This window comes from Caenorhabditis remanei, chromosome IV (genome assembly GCF_010183535.1).
Source record: "Caenorhabditis remanei strain PX506 chromosome IV, whole genome shotgun sequence".
Taxonomy (NCBI): Eukaryota; Metazoa; Nematoda; class Chromadorea; order Rhabditida; family Rhabditidae; genus Caenorhabditis; species Caenorhabditis remanei.
In genome coordinates this window covers 17,773,610-17,791,299 of record NC_071331.1, presented here as the reverse complement: position 1 = coordinate 17,791,299, position 17,690 = coordinate 17,773,610, and the positions used below count along the sequence as shown (strand labels likewise).

Sequence of the window (17,690 nt, the reverse complement as noted above, 5' to 3'; positions counted from 1 at the left end):
GTTACTCAGAAAAAAAAACTCAAAGTTCTTCTAAAACCTGACTTTTGGAATGGTGTCAAATATGAAAATTAGACCTTGATCTTACAGATTTGGATCACAAAATGTGTCAATGTTTACTGGTTTTTGTGAGGAAATTGTTGTTTTGGTTATGGGTTTTCGTGGGTTTAATATTTGTTTTCAGATTTGGTCCCAATTACTTGGGAGTAAGATGTATTTCACATAAATGTGGTCAGAACAAGATTAGATCTCTCAACTTTTGTTCCGATACAACAAAAAACGGAACATGCGGAAACATGCCATTGAAATTGTAGGGGTGAAGGACAAATACAAACAAAAAACGACACAAAAAAGTGACCATGGCAATTTTCACATTTGAGAGATATGGAGACAACGGCGCAGATTTATTCTTACGTCGACAAACACACCTGGATCACTTTTCTAATATTAGGCTTTCGCCATTTTTCTCAAAAATATTTGGATTTGTTTCAAGATGAAATTCTCAGAATTCTTTGTCTTTGGCTTGGCCTAACCTTCCCCTCTTCTCAACAAACATTCTTTGGGTCATCAAGTTTTTTCCTCCGAAAAAAGCAGCGAACGGTTCTTCAAAAAATCTTCAGATTACCTAACTATACAATTCCCGAGAGAGGAAACGAATGAATTTGTAACACAAAAGGGAATGACCCTGGGGGACAAACCGAATATTGAAACGGAAGAGGAGAAACATTATTCACCTCATTTTGAAAAAAAAAACCTTGAGAAATTTGTTCGCGTGTCCGTGTCCAACGCCAACTTTTTGTTGATCTTCGCTCGTATTAGGCTCCTTGAAAATTAGAAGAACATCAATTCCAAACCAGTCAAGTTTGTCTTTTGTTACTATTTGAAGATCCTTTCTTCATCTCTTCAGATATTACTCATTCTCTTCGAGATCTTCAACTCCCAATTATTTTCGGTAGATCTTTCAAGAACAAATCTGAACTTGTCTCATCTTTAGACTTTCTGATTCCGATCTGTGATTATTGTTATTTTTTGAAAAGTATGATTCATTTGTCTTGTTGAAATACTTAAGCCTAGACAGCCTTTCGATTTCTCTTTTTTCCAGTCAGAGCCATTCAAGCCTATCATTAATAAGGAGGTGCAAACTAGGGCTTATTTTCTTTTTGTTAGCTTTTGATAAAAGAAATCAGCAAAGAAAGGATTAGATTGAAAGTTTGTTCCAGATATATCTAAACTGATTTGTTGAATCTGATCTTTTCGGTTATAACGAGTTAAGAGAGGAAGTTGAGAATTTGGCACATCAAGGAGATTTCAGAGCATTGGTTCTAGTCTAGCACTAAAGTTCAGTCGAGCAATGCTTAATTTTTCTTAAAAAGCGGAGTTAGAAAATTAGTGAATGAATATGCTTCTGTAGTTTATGACTACAGTAAGACTTATTGGATAACACTGTGACTTTCTAAAACTTGTTTTCAGCCCTGCTTATAGATCTGCACAAATCTCAAATTGCTTTCTGGGATACTGTAACTCATCTAACCCATTAAAATGAGAACCTAGATCTCGTATCTTTCCTTTCCCTCCATTTTGAGCATATCCTTCGCCTCATAAGGCCATTTTTCGCAACATCATGTCTTCTATTTTCTCTCCTATCCCCCCTAACTCCCTCAAGTAATTATTTCTGTTAGTATCAATTATGTTTCTTCACTCTAAAGTTTCAACCAGTAATTGCACCATGATATCATTGAGCGATTAAGGAAAGGTGTCCCTTCTCTCCATGGTTGACACGGAATGGTACTCCATTTGAATATGATATCACCATAATCACATCATATATGATAAATTTCAGGAGAAGACGAGAATACCCCCTCCACCTAATAGTTAATGTCGTGCCATGTTGTGAAACTGAAAGTATTTTTGGGCGCCAGGTTACGTGTTCTCTAATGATGTGTTCTCTAATGATGACGTTCCTTGCTCCTTCTTGTTTGAATTGGAAGAGTGGTTTTGGTTGTTTTTGGTAGGCGAAAAGGAACAGCCGAGATGAATAGATCAGGTAGAGATCTGATGGAAGAAGGAATTTCAGACAAGAGTTGTTTTGGGTCTGCGAAGTTAGAAAAACTAATTACTGTTTTGTACTGATCTCAATGGAAGGGGAAGGAGAGGCTAGGATAACCTGTAATTGAGATGAACATTTTGTTTTCAGATTCTTGATTCGAATAAACAGACTCTATTGAGTGTTCGCAAAGGTGTTGAGCCACGAGATTTCCCTATTGTTATTTCACTGAAACTTTGATGGGTTCAGAGGGTTTTCAACAATCTTCTGGTAGATCAAATCATAGGTAGTCTTCCCGGACTATTCTGATTCATAAAAAACTTTTCCATACTAAACACTCATCGCATTCATGTTTCTTTTCTATTTCCAGACCTCCAATCCCTGACCAGGGGTGTGCGGACAGGAAAATTTCGGAATTTCGGACACTAAAAAATGTCCGAGTTTCAAAATTTCGGAATTTCGGAATCTCGGAATTGTCCGAATTTCAAATTTTCGGACTTTCGGAATCTCGGACTATTCCGAATTTCGGATTTTCGGACTTTCGGAATGTCGGAATATTCCGATTTCGGAATTTTTTTTCAACAGACTGTCCCATTTACCCATATCGAATGCTGAAAACCGTTTTTTTGTTTTAAAAAACACTGCGAAAAGACGAAAATTTCAAAAAACCGCCTGAAAACTGCGGAAAAAAATCTGTTCGAGACCCGTCATGAAAAGTGCGCATGCGCCTTTAATACAGTAATTTCTCTTCCATTCCGAAAATTTTTTTCGGAACGTTCCGATCGGAATTCCATTCCGAAAATTTTTTTTCGGAATGTTCCGATCGGAATTTCATTCCGAAAATTTTTTTTCGGAATGTTCCGATCGGAATTTCATTCCGAATTTTTTTTTTCGGAATATTCCGATCGGAATTCCGTTCCGAAAATGAGCCGATTTTCGGAATTTTTCGGAATTCCGAATTCCGTTCCGCACACCCCTGATCCCTGACAAAGATATGTTCAAGTTCCCATCGAATCCAAAATAAGCTCTAGTGTTTCTGGCATTCATCCAAGTTGTACATCCATCCCATTCGTCATGTTATTTCTCGTATTTCACCATCATATCCATCTCATCAATTCGATCTTTAGTTCCACTAAGTCAAAAATAGAAAAAATGGAGAAAAGAGTTTCATAATTGACTCCAAGATGTCAATTGCAGTAGGTTATTGTAGTACGCTGCAAGCGGAGCTCATTAAATGTTTCAAATGTGAAAGTTTACGTATGAAGCGGATCTATGACCTAATAAAGGTTATAACCTTGACGTATTTAGATGAATATGCTCCACGTTATTTGTCTCTGAGAGTTCTTACAGTAACCCCATGGCTCTTTGAGACTTTCCGAAACATCTGGTTTCTAATTTTCCCAAATCAAGATGTCCAAATTGAAGGCGTCTCCGTTTTGAAGTGTTCGATCCCGAAATGTCCCAACGAAGCTCTCCTGATGATCATTACAACGACTTGTGCCCTCTCTAGTATCCGGTCCCAATCTCTTTTCCAAGTAATACCAATTCCCATCCGCTTCAAAAACTAGCTAAGGAGCAAAATGTATACATCCTTTCTTTTGCTGTCCTACTGTATCAAAAAGCAAACATTTCGACCGATTAGTCATTCTCCTCTCGGTCAAATGACCTCCCGGTGCCTCCGGAAATCACTAAAAGTTCCGTATTCTCTAACCGACACCCTCACCTTTGTGTTGTTATTTTCTTGCTTTTTTCTCCTATCCCAGTACTAACATGATTATTGGTTCTTTTCTCGACTTCTTTCACTCATGCCCCGATGGAACCATTGCCCCTTTCCCCGGGTGCTCGACCGTTGACCCAAACCAACTCGACCAGAAAATACTCTCGTTTTTTTCGCTTTCTTCTTCTTATATGTTTTATTTTGCTCTGGCGCCCTTTGCTTTTTGGAGTCTCAATTTACATGGGGACTTCCTATGGACTTCTTTTTTTCTGGTAATTGGAGAAGTTTTGATGACACGTTTAAATGTAAAAAGGAAATGACCCAAGCGGAAATACAGATACGATGGCGTGGTAGAGAGAAGAAAGGTCCTCTGGAATGAAGACATGGGTTCTCTTTTTTATCGGGGCGATCGGCTTCAAGGATATTGGATTACTGGCAATAGTTTTTTGTAGTTCTTTTGGGAGGTTTCGTCAGATTTGTAAAGTAAAAGATCTAAGAGATTAGGGTGTTAGATTACCATCAAGCCTTCCAGATTCTCCGCTCGTCGATAAAAGTGAAAGGACATTACGGATCTGAACGTTTCGAAACTTAAAACCCTAGAAACCATCAGTTTCAAAAGTGGGAGACTCCGGTATGATGGAAGATGTAGACGGTGCAGTTAGGTCGATGATGTGCATTGCAAATTTTCAGAGGTGTCCGATTTCAAATCATAACGACAGAATCTCGGGTTCAATCAGCTTTTTCCTGCATCAGAACGGAAAGATTCCAAGAAGCTTTGAAACTAAGACGTCTTACAACCAAGTCATTGAAAAGAACTAAGACATATAGAATCCGAAACTGTACGAAATGGTCACAAAAATTATTCATTTCCAAAAGTATCAGTTTCGAAACGTCTCAATTTATAAATGTTCAGTTTCCGAATTGTTCGAACCCCAGTTCTTTCTGGCTGCTTTTCCAAAACTTCGGCCCACACGTCGTCTCCAGAATGATTGTTCTCCAGAAGGTCATCTATGACTATAGACTATACTAGATTCCTAAAAATACTTACCTCCACAACCCGGAAACACCTTTCTCACCTAGCTCATTCAACTAACTCTTCACACTTTTTTTGCAGCTCACTCTCGACTCATTTGTGATGTTTTCTTGTAGCCTTTTTTGACCTTTACATGGGTGGAGATGCCACCTGCTGTGCTCAACGGAAGTGTTGACTATTTGAAACAATTCCATTTATGGAGGCGACGGCCCACGCATCGAATTGATAGGTGGTCCCATTTGGGAATTGAGTAGAAAAAAGAGAATGGAAATGAAAAAGGTTGTGTGTGGGGTGAATCTCATTATACCGTTTATAACGTCCTCTTTCCTTTGGAATTTAGTGATGTTGGCGGTGAAAACAACAGGGTAAATAAAGAAAATAAAGATGTACTCTGTTCCCACGGATTCAGATATTTCAAAAATTCAGAAGAAGAGGTCAGAAGTCGGAAATCTCGACCAATGACTCTGAGTTTGTTGTCACAGACAGGTGTTATTTTTTAAATTAGAAAAAAAGAAAAGAAAAATGTAACAATGTAGAAGGAGTGGGTTGCTGAAACTTTGCAGTATGTATGATTTGTGTATTCTTAGATCTGAACGACTTGACGCATTTACCGACACAGGCTGAAACTGATGTCTGTCAGTACGGAGAGGTTTCGAAAAAAGTTTCTTTCAAGGATTTTAATGAGTTTTTTAAATCCAAGAAATTTCTGACAGCACTTTACTCGCCGAGAGTTTGTATAATAGATTGACAAGTGTCGACAATTTGCCCACACCATGTCCGTTGGGATTCAGAAATCCATTATATTGATAAAGACCAATATCTCAGATCTCAAAAAATTGCAGAGACCTTCTGACTTATTAGAGGCTTAGCGTCTCTACTGATCTGGTAGGTGACCTAGATCAGACTCAGATTAGGGAGATTGAATAGCTGAACTGAAAACAGAACATGATGCATTTCTTCTTCTTTCTTAAATAATGAGACTCTTTTGACTTTGTTTTTGATCTAAACTCCTCACGGCGTCATAATGAGATTTTCGGTGTTCATTGCCACAGTAAGACACATTTTAGAGTTTCCTTTGTTTTCCAAACAGTCTTTCCGTATACGGTCTGAACAGAAAACCCTATTCCTTCAGGATTCTGTCAGATTTTGGCGCCTGGCACAAAGGCAGTTAAGGTCCGAATGGTTTGGAGGAAGATTTTTCAGAATATTAGATTAGATACATAAACGGAACAATAAAACAGAACACCTCTGTTTACGGTCAGTGTTCTTGTTTTGTTCTCAAGTTTTCAAATAGACAGACTCCGATATGCTGTCATTTCCAGAATAGAGACTACCGTGGTTTTCTTCTCATAGAACTTTAAGCAAGAATGGGGCACCTTGTTCATATTTCTTTTTTTTTCGTGTAACTTTTGAATAGTTCTGTGAGCCAAACAGTCGCCTGAAGTTTTGGAGGATCCAAATTGTGGTCTACAGATGCTTAAGCCTTCTGTAGCTTTCGAACAGAAAAAAGCTAGATTTTGATTATCATTTCGAACTCGGCTTTGGCTTATTTGTTTCACTCTTTTAAGCCGTATTTCCTAACACCTTTGAAACCCGAAACGTTTCACCTTATCCATCTCGAATGAACCAAAAAGACTGGAACCCAATTCCCATGACGAATTCTTTTTTCGTCTTCTCTCTTCCCCATTCCGTTCCTTGTTTGAGTGGAGACTCAAAAATTGCAACATTTTTAGAAACCCAAAACTGACAAGTCTCATCAAAATCACAACGTCTAAAGCCATTCCATTCCTCCTCTTTTATTTGAAACAATCCTCTCGAGCACGTCATTTCTTTTTTCTCATTTTTTCTCATCGCCCACACTGGCTGGTTTCTAGTTTTGTTTAAGGTCAAATTTCATTCAAATCCATTCCCTTCTTTGATCCGAACCTTTTTCAAGTACTCTTTCACAAATTTCTCACATTACTGCTTCTTCTGTTTCTTCTTCTCTTTTCCGCCTTCTTCAATCTTACCTGTCCTTTTACTTCTTCCTCATTTTTCTCCTTATTTCCAAAACAAATGAATATAAATTCCAGATAATCTTCACCATCCCTATTTTCATAAGCTCCACCTACCGTACGCATCTTCTCCTCTCCTCTCCATCTTCCACGTCCTCGTTCCTCTCTATCCATCGGGTGCTCTCAGTGCTCAGAGTAAAGACGGCTACTAGACTCCGCCCACAAAAAATCGGGGCGGCTCCTCAAGAAGAAGAAGAAGAAGCAGAAAAAAGAAGAAGAAGACGTGAACTTTCGATTCTTGGCCAATTCCCTCCCCTAAAAACTTCAGCAACTCCTCCCCCCTTCGTCCCATATTTGTTATCTTCAGTCTTACTTCAAACCGTCCTCCCGGAATGTTTCCTCTCCTTGGCTTCTTCTTCTTCGCTCTGGATACTACTGCCAGTACTCAGATCTTCTCTGAGAATGTTGGCAAGGTAGTCGTCACTCAGAATACTTGTTCCGTCGTCCCACATCGTGTCTGGAAGAGGTTAGTTGTAGTGAATACCTATGCACTTTCACGTTAAAGTGTTCTATGGAGATGTGCTCTCAGACTTAGAAAGGATGGATAGGAAAGAGGAAATTCAGTTTTAGATGCTACTGCTAGCCTAGAATCTCTTCTTAGCCTAGGCTTGACAAAACTCATCAGCTGGCTTAGTTGCTCTTGGAGACTATAGCCGTTGACATAACAGAGCCACTACTAGGAAGCAGCACTACTAAACTATAGATCTTTCCCTTCCCCGAATTCTGATTCTTGATCTTCCCAAGCCTATTAATCTGATCCTTCCCAGAGGAAATTACGTACATTAAACCTCTTTTCGCATCTTTCTATTATCTTGTTTTCCCGTTCCTCAACACCAAAACTTTGGCAAAATCAGTATCATTACCACCTGTCATCGAGTAGCACCATTCGAAAATCCTTATTAATTTCTAATCTCGTCCACGCGAACTGATTTTTAAATCCAAGAAATTCCACTAGAGACAACAACACGTCATTACAAGCATTCCCATTTTTTTGACGCCCTGAAATGCGTCTGATCTTGAAGGTTAAGGGCAAAAAGAGACGATCAGTTATTCAACAAAAAAAGAAAAAGAATGAAAGGTGTGACGTCTTTAACGAGGGGAGGAGAAGGACCATGAACCTCCTTCTTTGTTGCCTTTTTAGTTTCTTTAAATGTTTTGTTCCGGAAACAGAAAAAGGGAATGCGTCTTATGGTAGTTCCAACCATATCCAATTCCAGATTCACCGAGGATCAGCCAACACCAAAACCTCTCAATGAGTACTCGCCGGAAACAATCAAATTCCTTCAAACCTGGGTACATACCGCTCATGGTGTCGAGAGTCGTCTCGAAAACATGCTTCTCAAGTGGGATGACCAATCGGTATGTTTAAATAAGAAAGCATAAAACGAGCAAAATGAGAATGACGTCAACGAGTGGTTTCCAATTTTAGATTTGTTTCGACCGCCCGTCTACCATCACTCTCAAGAAGATCGCTCACGGGGGAGAGTTCTCAAGTAACATGCAGAAGTTCTCGTATCTCGAGGTTCCGGAGCATTGGGCTGCACCAAATGAAGATGATCTTGGAACATGGAAAGTGAGTACTGGATACACAAATATGATTCATGGTTTCACGTGCCTACATCTAACATCATAGGACAATCCGGATCAAAAACAACAAATTTTAATTTGTTTTCCCTTTTCCAGAACATTAAACTCGAGGAGTGTTCAACCACCGACGGCATGACATACCGTTGCCCAGAGTCCGCCTTCAAAGATTCTTGCTCGCAGAAAGATTTGGAGAAATGCTCGGAGAGAATCGAGATGGACTCATCCGATCAGTTTGTAAGTTGTCTCTCGAAATCTCTTCATCCTTTTAACAAATCCTCTTTTCAGTTCACAATGGTACGCCGATTGGGACACAGTCATGTCGTTGCAACACGCGCTCGCCGTGGTACAATCATCAGGAGTGGAAACGTCTTCGACATGAAACCAGTGGATCTTCCTGAACGGATCTTCAAGCTGACCCTCGCCCCAACGGATATCATGTCAATCGGAGAACAAATCTTGAAGAATTGAATAACTGTTATGTCCAGTTACCCCCTATTACGTCGTTCCCCTTCCTGCTTCTCTTCTAGACGCTATTTTGGCAACTCCCGTTTTTATTTCTATTATTTTTCATTACCTTTCAAAAGATGGATTAAGATGTGTGTGTGAATGTGTCTATGTGAGGGCCAAAAAACCAAATTACATCATTTATCGCTCTGGAACTAATCCCCCCATAATAGGAACGTTAGTAGGTCAAAGTTTTGTTTCCTAGTCCCCAATTTTCTTCCCCTCAGAATCTGAAAGATCTCCCTCCCATACCATCTTCAATCCACTCGTTACCTAGTTAGTACCATTTCCTCCCCCCTTCTCGGGTTTCATGTTTAACTGTGAGTTGTTTCATTTATCTCCCCCACATCGTCTCATTTCCCGATACTCCATTCCCCATATTCATATTACTTACCTCAGCAAGCAGCCCGATCCTCTAGTTGTCATTCTTCGTTTGTCTCGTAGTTCTCGCATTCCCCCTTCCAGATCCAGATAATTCTATCCTTATCAAATCAGTTCTATACATTGTTTTTGGCATATTTTCAGTCAGTTTGCTTCCCCTTTCCTATCCCTCCCGATTCTTTTCGTTTTCCTGTCGTTTTCGATTCTCGCTGACCATAAAACTGAATTTATGCAAGAATGTGCTCATGTATAAACACCTTATGGAGACACTTGGTGTCATCTCCTCCTCCCTTCCAAACAGAATTATGAATCACTTACCACCGTCGGTTGGAGGCATGTTGTTTCGAGTTCTACTTCTCGTCTTAGCTTCTGCTAATCTGGTCGACGCTTATTTCGGATTGGATCAATCAGAGCAAATCCCGAAGGTTTATACATGCGAGATCGACGTAAGTAGGGGAGAAAAAACACAACAAGAAAGCAAGAGGAAGTTTTGGCACCATGATTTTCAATTCTAGGGAAATGTTGGGGAAAGTTTGGGCAGTCTTTGGAAATCATAGTTTTGATGAATGTTTGACCTTCGGGATGACCGAACTCGGAAGGTCAGACCTAAAAGGAAATTTCGGGAAGAGAGATCAGATTCCACGTTGAATTGTCATAAAATTCGAATCGTTTTTGAAAAAAGGCTTAGTGAGGAGTCATAGTAAACCAATAATACCTTCGATCTATTAAGACTGTTAGTGATGTTATATAAAAAAAAAAGATGTTATAAAAAAATGGTCTTGGGATCAACATTCATGGAGAAATGAAACCTCTCAAAAATTTGAAATTTTCCGTATAAGGAGTTATGAGGACAGAGTTTTTGTGACTCTCTCGAAATTTTGGCCAACTTGAAAATTCAAATTTGATTGAATTAGAGGAGGCTCTAGAGCAAGTACATCGATAACCTGATAGTCGATAATCTACAATAACGCTGAAAAATATCTAACCTGAATCTGGCTATTGTTAGCCATGCCTGGATCGGGTTTATCCAACACCTTCAAAGGCAAAAAAACATTTAAAAACATACCGAAATTTTCAATTTTGGTATTCACTAGTTTTATGCTAAATCGGGTCAACATAGACTACAAAAATACCAACAAGTCGGTCTCGGTATTACAAGTTAGTGTATGTCAGAAACCTCGAAAAAGTTCAATTCTCCATATTAGGAATCCGAATTCGGAATTCAATATCCAAAACTTTGTTTAAAATACTTACCTCAAATATCAGGACATTACGCAATCCGAGCAGTTGATAATAGATTCTAGCGCAGCTTGACATTACCAAATATGGTGACATTCCATATATGGACCAGTCTCCATGCTCGTATAACTAATTATGTTTCCCTTACTCCAATCTCCCGACCACTTTTCTCATCCGCCCTCTCACTCTCTCTTGTTGTTGTTTTGTTGTTGTCTTGCGCAGTGTGCGCAATCGGTGGATGTGCCTTGTGCATTGGAGTATTGGTGAACGTTGGCGCAATCGTGTGCTCCGACTCACCTAGGCGTAGTTTGTGCTCTGGTTGTCCAGGCCTAAACCCCTGTTACACCAACCTTTGAAACTAGTAAGCAACGTCCTTTTTGTTTACTGATTTTAGGTTTCAAAGGCGTCCGGTTTGATTTACGATAGTCTTGCGCATCTTTACACCGTCAATTTGTTGTTTTGTGCGACATGTGGCTGAAGGGGCGGAATTGCGGATGGAAGCTCTCAAGTGTTGAGGTGTTGACGACAGGTTAAGTGTGAAAAGTGTTTAGGGTCTGGGTCAGATGGACTACGGTACTGTTGGGATGTGGAACCTTTAATAATCTGAATCTGAACGACATCGGGTATATTTCAGGGCCTCAGCAGTTAACTCTAGCATACGTGTCATTCTAGCAGCGTGCAAATCTCAAAATTATCTGGAAATATTACCCTTTTGAATTCAATAAACTCGAGCCCCTACGTCGACAAAAAGAAAAAAACCTTTAAAAAAGCAAAAATTAAATTATTTTTTGCCTTTCGTCAATCCAGCTGCATCTAGAATTCTTTTGACTAATTGTTTATTATTCTATCGGCTAGAAAGAAAAACGGTAACCTTTTGTAAGATCAGGCGTCGAAAGTAGGCGGTTTACAGGTGTTTTTCGATATGAGAGGATGTAGGATTGGAATTGAAGTTTTCGGAACAAAATTGATCCCTACAGATTTAGGTCAGTGATTAAGCGTGTTTGGGATGTACTCTGTACGATACGAACCGGCACGAAGAAAAGAGATCAAGAGTAGGCATTGAAGCCTGAAAATATGGAAAAACAAGAGAATATGTCATGACGGATCAATCTCCAAAAAAAGAAACATCGCTGGAACAAACTCCACTTTGTTTCTTTTTCCTCTCCAGTCATTCCTGAATACGTACTTTAGACTCTCCTTTAATCTATTAGATTTTGATCTGGAATGATGTGAGAATTGGCATGAAATTGATTCGATTACGAGGCTAAATTGATCAACTAGCTCTCGTTTTTTTGTGGTGCAAATCGTAGTCTTCCAGTAAAAGCTCGTTTGGGGCCGGAAGGGATAGAGCAATGATTCCGAAGGGATTGGAGTGGTTAAGACCGGGGGAAATGATCAGAAAAACATGTTTTCAGAAAAGAAAATTGAAACATCGGGACCGGTGATGTCTGAAAATAACTGGGGTGTACTTTTGGATAAAGAGAGATTCCTGAAAAATGGGCTGTTTTTTAAAAGAATTCGGAATTCTTCGAAGAGGGTGCTCTACAATTCGAACAATATGCTGTGACCGCTCAGGTTATTGTATCCAAGCTCCAACTTAGTAGGTTCTTGTTTGACACTTTTCATTAAAAAATAGCTAACTTTGAAAGTCATGATGTCCCTGTTCGTAGCGGTATATCTTGGTTCCCAAAGGAAATATCAAAAAACTGTTTACTGACAAAATATAGCTTAATATTTATACAACATTTTTTCTGTTGAAATAATTTTCATATCTTTAAAGACGGCCAAGATAGGATGCTCCAAACTCTTGCTAGCGGGTGCGCATATATTACATGTACTCTACTTCAAAAGTATCTGAGGCACGGAAACATACTTTAAAAAATACCTATCCAAAGCACATTGTAGAAAAAAGTAAAAAGGTTTTGTGTATCCTCCATTTGCCAAAAAAGTTTTCACCACCGAAAATAATCCATTCTATCATTCCATTTGTTTCAGGGAATCGTGGACAATGTAATTCACCAACTTCACGGAAATCTCGTCAACTGCCAAAACCCTCCGATGGAATGTTGGATTGACCCTCATGAGTTTCTTATTAAGACTCAGACATTGGTTAACTGTCAAGTACCAAATGATGATTGGATATTTTATGACGAGGTTTCATAAACCAAAAGCAGGATTCATATCACACAAAATTGAACTATTCAGAAAGAATGCGTCTTCCAGTTCTACTACCGTCGCAGTGACTGTTTCTACGAGAATCGGTGTTACAGTATGTCAATGATTTGCGTGCCAGTGATCAGTTTCACGTTGTCCTTCAAATTAGGTGAGCCTGAATACCAAGAAACTATATAGATATGTAATCAACCACAAATTTCCAGCTGCCGGATTCGCTATTCTCCTCGGATTTTGTTTGCTGTTTCTGGTCACCTGCTGCATTCAGAAACTGTGTGGATGTAAGAAAGAAGCAAAGACTATTCCTCAGAAGTAAGTGGTTTTCATCGGGACGGTATACTAGAAAAGTGTCGAAATTTCAGATCACAAATTGTGAAGCTTCGTGAGATCCCTAAGGAGGAACCAATGCGTCTTCACAACAACTTCGTTCCGTTGATGTATGAAACTGCGATTTGAATTCATTCAGAGATTTTTATGAATCATTTTTATTATTTAAAGTTTACGGAAAAAGATGCTCAATGCAATGAGCCACAGATGATTTGAAGGGTAAATAAAGTTATTCTGAATATTTAAATATAATTATTAGCAAAGAGAGTATAAGGGAGTGAATGGTGCAAAAGGGTGAAAAACTTAAAAAGGAAAATCGACAAAAACTGTGAAAATAGAAGCCCCGGAATTTCAGTGGGTGAGTGAGAGAGTGAGAAATGGCCAGAAGAAGTGGAGAGATGCTCTTAGAGAATATCGTCAAAGTCGGTCTGTAATAATATTTGTAGAATAAGGTATGCGTGGTCGATTTTTAGAAGCATTTGGATCCTGAAGAAATGTTTGAATTTAGAAATGAAACTCAAGATTCTACGAGATACAAGATCCTTTCTTTGAAACTTTCTACACAACTTACACCTGCTGACGAAGCATTTGATTCCTTGTGTTGTATTGCTGGAAGTGAGTATTTTCTCGAGTCATCAATACTCATTTGATGCATTCTGTGAGCGATATCTGCTGTTGTTCCAGCCTGAAAATAACGTCATTATTGTATTCAACTGTGTATTTTTTATTATTTTTGTCTAGTCAGTGTTCCCTTTTTCTCAAAATACCTATGACCTCAAAACCTTGTGTCATTTCTTTATGTCTTTTTTAGAAGGGATTACCTTAATTTTCTTCATGACATCACGTAAAAGATATCTCCAGAGAATGATGACGTGATCCACTTCTTTGTCGTTCATCCTTTTCGAAAATGCATGACGAAGGCAATAAATTGAGCATTCGAGGAACACTGACCAGTAGTAGGATCTGGAAATTGGGTGGGTTAGGGGGAATTCATGGGGAAATCAAGAAGGAAGTAATAATAGGAGCGAGGTAATAAATGTTCTGTGTTGAATAAATTTCAAATATTTCAGGTTTGGAAGTTTGTGAGCTCTCCAAAAACACTACCGCTTTGGTTCATGGCCGAGTTTTCCGACTCGAGGCCTAGAAACCAACATTTTTGGAAAAAGTAGTCCTCGGGGTGGTTTTGATGGTTTTCAGCTGGAAAGTGCATCAAAAACATGAAAAACGAAGGAAAATGTCAACTTCAATTAATGGCTGAGTTTTCCACCCATGGCCTTGAAAACCAAATTTTTGGAAAAATTGTCTCCAAGCTCAAAACCGTTCAAAAGTGCCCAAAAGTGACAAAATGCTCAAAAATTAATTCGAACGCCTTGTTGAAAGTTAAAAATTTTGTAGCATAGTCAAAATCTGTATAGCTTTTTATATCTGTCCAGAAATGCAAATTAGATGTTTTCAAAAAACTGAATTTCTATATTATCTGGAAAAAATAGCATATTTTTTGCGAGTTTTTCAATAAAAAACTTTGAGATAATTCATCTAAAATTTTAGTGAGTTATTTTCCCCTCGAAACTACAGTAATCCTCTTGTTACCTGAATTTTCCATTGACTTCAAGTTTTCCATGTCGTCTTCCCAGGTTGTCCAAAATCACATCAAGTGAAGTGAGATGGTCGAGTGCTTTGACTGCTCCTTCGATGACCTGTAAACTTCGAATTCTTCATTTGCTCTATCCTTAAATTCTGCCTGTTTACCTGCATGAAACGCATCGCTTGGAACGCGAATTCATTATTCTTCCGATCTGGTTTCGATCCAACGAATTTCAATTTTGGAAATAATCGACGAGCTTCCGGACACTGAAATATCATGCTCATTTGGGTCAGAGATCAGATGATTAGTTGATTTCTGTGAGCTCTCATTGCTCCATTTTCTTGCAGAAGAATTAAGGAAATTGGTAAAAGAAGGAAATTGAAAAGGACCCTTGAGAAGAGTAATCAAAAAGTAATGTTGACGGAAGGAGGGGCGTCACGAGGTCCACAACTGTGCAACCAAAGTTCTGGAAAACGAAAAGAGACAAACCTGATTGAAAATCATCTCATAGATATCACAAGCAATGTGATTCTTTTTTGCTTCAACCAGACTCCAAGAGTGTTCCAGATCATTCTTCTCCTCTTGTGTGAAGCAATACCAAGAGATTGCGGCGGGTGCCATGTCTTCGATCTCCTGAAATAGAAAAAAATGAGAAAAATTGTAGAAGGAGTGGTTGGGAAGATGAGATTGTTGTAAAAGTTACAGAAAAATGAGTACAATCGTTATATAGAATGGATAAGTGTTTTTTCTGTTCGGTTTACTCTCAACTAGTTATGATCCCACTTCAGGTATTTTTCCAACTTCTGAGAATAAGAAATCTCTGAAATTCGGATTAAATTCAAAATAATAATGATTGCATTCTAATTCCTTTCCCCTCTGATCTTTCAAATTATGGATTACAGTACTGTTTGGAAAGGAGTTTTGTAATTTTTGGTGGAACATTATTAATTTTCAGAGCGCTTTTTTGCAGAGCCATCATTTCAAATTGTGCAGAATGTGTAAATAAAATCTAGAGTTTCACTTTTGTAGTAGACAACGTATTTTTACAATCTCTTTCTATACAGATACAGCTTCTTTTTACTTCAGTCAGGTGTCCTTCAGGGAAGTTCTGTTTTAAAAAGTTGAAAGCTACAAAACCGTAGTTCTAACGGATAACTTGGTATCGGATAACTTGATAATCGTCAACCAATTACTTTTATATCGTTGATAATGATACAATTCTCCTCTCAGCTTTATCTTCTTTTTCAAAACTAGATCTTTGTTCCCAAAAAAACCTCAAGTATCCTTCTATCCCATACCGAACTGCCTCCGTGATTCATGCAACATTTTTTCTTGCTTTTCTCTCATTTCATATTCTTCCAAAATTGGAAACAAGGGAAACACTTGTATTTGGAGGTTGAAAAAGATTGAAAATCATGAAATTCGGGTTCCGAGTTCCCACGCCTCTCCAAAAAATCCCTATCTTTCTCTTTCCACGTGTTTACCTTTGACTCTCTTTTTTCTTCTTTTTCTTGCCGCAGGGTACTTGCACAATATGACAAGTTAGTCACTTTTTCTGCAACATGAAAAGAAGAAAATGGAGGAGAAAAACGAGATAATTGGAGGCATGTTCTGGAGTCTATTGGAGTCATCATCGATGGATAGAGGAGGAAGAAAAAGAGAGATGAAATGGGGGAAGAAGAGGAAGGAAACCTTAGGACAAATAAAGAATTGGCCTTATTTTGGGAGGAAGACGATGATCGGAGTTCAAGGATTGCAATTCTGGGGTTGAAATAGACCAGACTCGTCTAGTGCTGCTTAGGAAGTAATTGGAGATCAAAGTTGGGGTCTCGATTATTGGTAACTCAAAACATATCTTACTGTAGCTGTATGAAATAGAATCCCACTATTCTGGTTCTGAAGTTCTCTCAAACAAAACTACAGTATCCCTTCCCTCGAACCTTTTTTCACCCATTCTCCATCCCAATTTTCCATCCCAAAATAAAATTTCCCGTTTCACGACATACCGTAATGACAAGCTTGACATCCAGTGGGTCACACATTTTCAGAATATTTTCAGCTTTCCAAAAGATTTCAGCTTCTCAAAGATTCCAGCAATTCAGAATTCAGAATTTCAGCAGCAATCAAACTGAACACAATAGAGTTTTTCGGTTTCTCTTGTTGCGTGCGTGCGCCTCAACACTCACAAAAAAAGGCGTCGAATGGGGCGGGGAGAGAGAAAAGTCTCTCTCACGGATGGGCAAGAAGGAGGTGGTCGTAAAATGAGAAGTGTGCTGTCTTCCTTCTTTCCACAGGGCCCCCACTATGTCCTGGTTTAGAAGTGAGGATCTTATGATCCATTTCAATTAAAGGACCACTCCCGTCCTTGTATTTTTCATTTTCTTTCTCTTGAGAATTCGGAAGAATTTGTCATGAAATTTTTCTAGTTTCGAGGTCAAGAGTTATCCAAGAAAGAGGGAGAGGACGATGATCGAATTTATGTTGCAAAATGTGATGAGAAGCCGTCAAAAAAAGAAGCAGAAGTGCATGTAAACATTCGAAAATAGAATTCAAATTGACCTCATCAAAAAAAGTTATGAAAACTTTCAAGATTATAAGTGCATTTGTTCTACGTCACAGTGTAGAGAGGCGGGGTTAATTGGTTACAAATGGAAGAAAACAACAAGATTTTGTAAGAAGATTAGAAGAGGATGAGTTGGTGGGAACCGGAACTGGTTTAGAGTTTATAGGTTGATTGGAGGGTAAATGGCTCGATTCTTTTGGACTCGGGGTAGTTAGGGATGGTTGGACCAACCGAGATGCTGAAAAGAAGCTCGGCAGATCAAAACTGTATTCAAATAGTGGCTGCTTCCATTAAAGTTTGGTAGGAATCCTATCATACTAGGGTTTGTGAGAAAGATATTTTGAGAGACGGTTCTGATTTCTGAAATTGACAGTTTTAGCTTAATTTCGGACGAATACAAGACTTTCGAGATTTTCCAGATGTTTCTTCAGAACACACCGGTAGACTCTGACCCAGGTGCCGGGATGTTCCAGTTTCTTTTTGACTG

General features: G+C 38.8%; 3 protein-coding genes across 3 annotated transcripts; 2 read left to right on the top strand and 1 right to left on the bottom strand.

Annotated features, from left to right (window-relative positions):
* Nucleotides 1–7,177: 7,177 nt before the first annotated feature.
* GCK72_014949 (uncharacterized protein) lies at nt 7,178–8,900 on the top strand (the record flags this gene model as incomplete). The annotated part of the gene is made up of 5 exons (XM_003108415.2): nt 7,178–7,311; nt 8,063–8,204; nt 8,275–8,418; nt 8,529–8,666; nt 8,718–8,900. 5 exons carry the CDS (start codon nt 7,178–7,180, stop codon nt 8,898–8,900), a joined length of 741 nt encoding a protein of 246 aa, XP_003108463.2.
* Nucleotides 8,901–9,622: 722 nt separating this feature from the next.
* Nucleotides 9,623–13,184, top strand: GCK72_014948 (uncharacterized protein; the record flags this gene model as incomplete). Its single annotated transcript, XM_003108472.2, has 5 exons — nt 9,623–9,763; nt 12,552–12,710; nt 12,762–12,879; nt 12,935–13,040; nt 13,091–13,184. 5 exons carry the CDS (start codon nt 9,623–9,625, stop codon nt 13,182–13,184), a joined length of 618 nt encoding a protein of 205 aa, XP_003108520.2.
* Nucleotides 13,185–13,459: 275 nt separating this feature from the next.
* GCK72_014947 (uncharacterized protein) lies at nt 13,460–15,261 on the bottom strand (the record flags this gene model as incomplete). Its single annotated transcript, XM_003108439.2, has 6 exons — nt 13,460–13,483; nt 13,627–13,740; nt 13,877–14,018; nt 14,646–14,752; nt 14,805–14,906; nt 15,130–15,261. The coding sequence occupies 6 exons, from the start codon at nt 15,259–15,261 to the stop codon at nt 13,460–13,462; spliced, it is 621 nt and encodes a 206-aa protein (XP_003108487.2).
* Between the last annotated feature and the right edge of the window lie 2,429 nt (nt 15,262–17,690).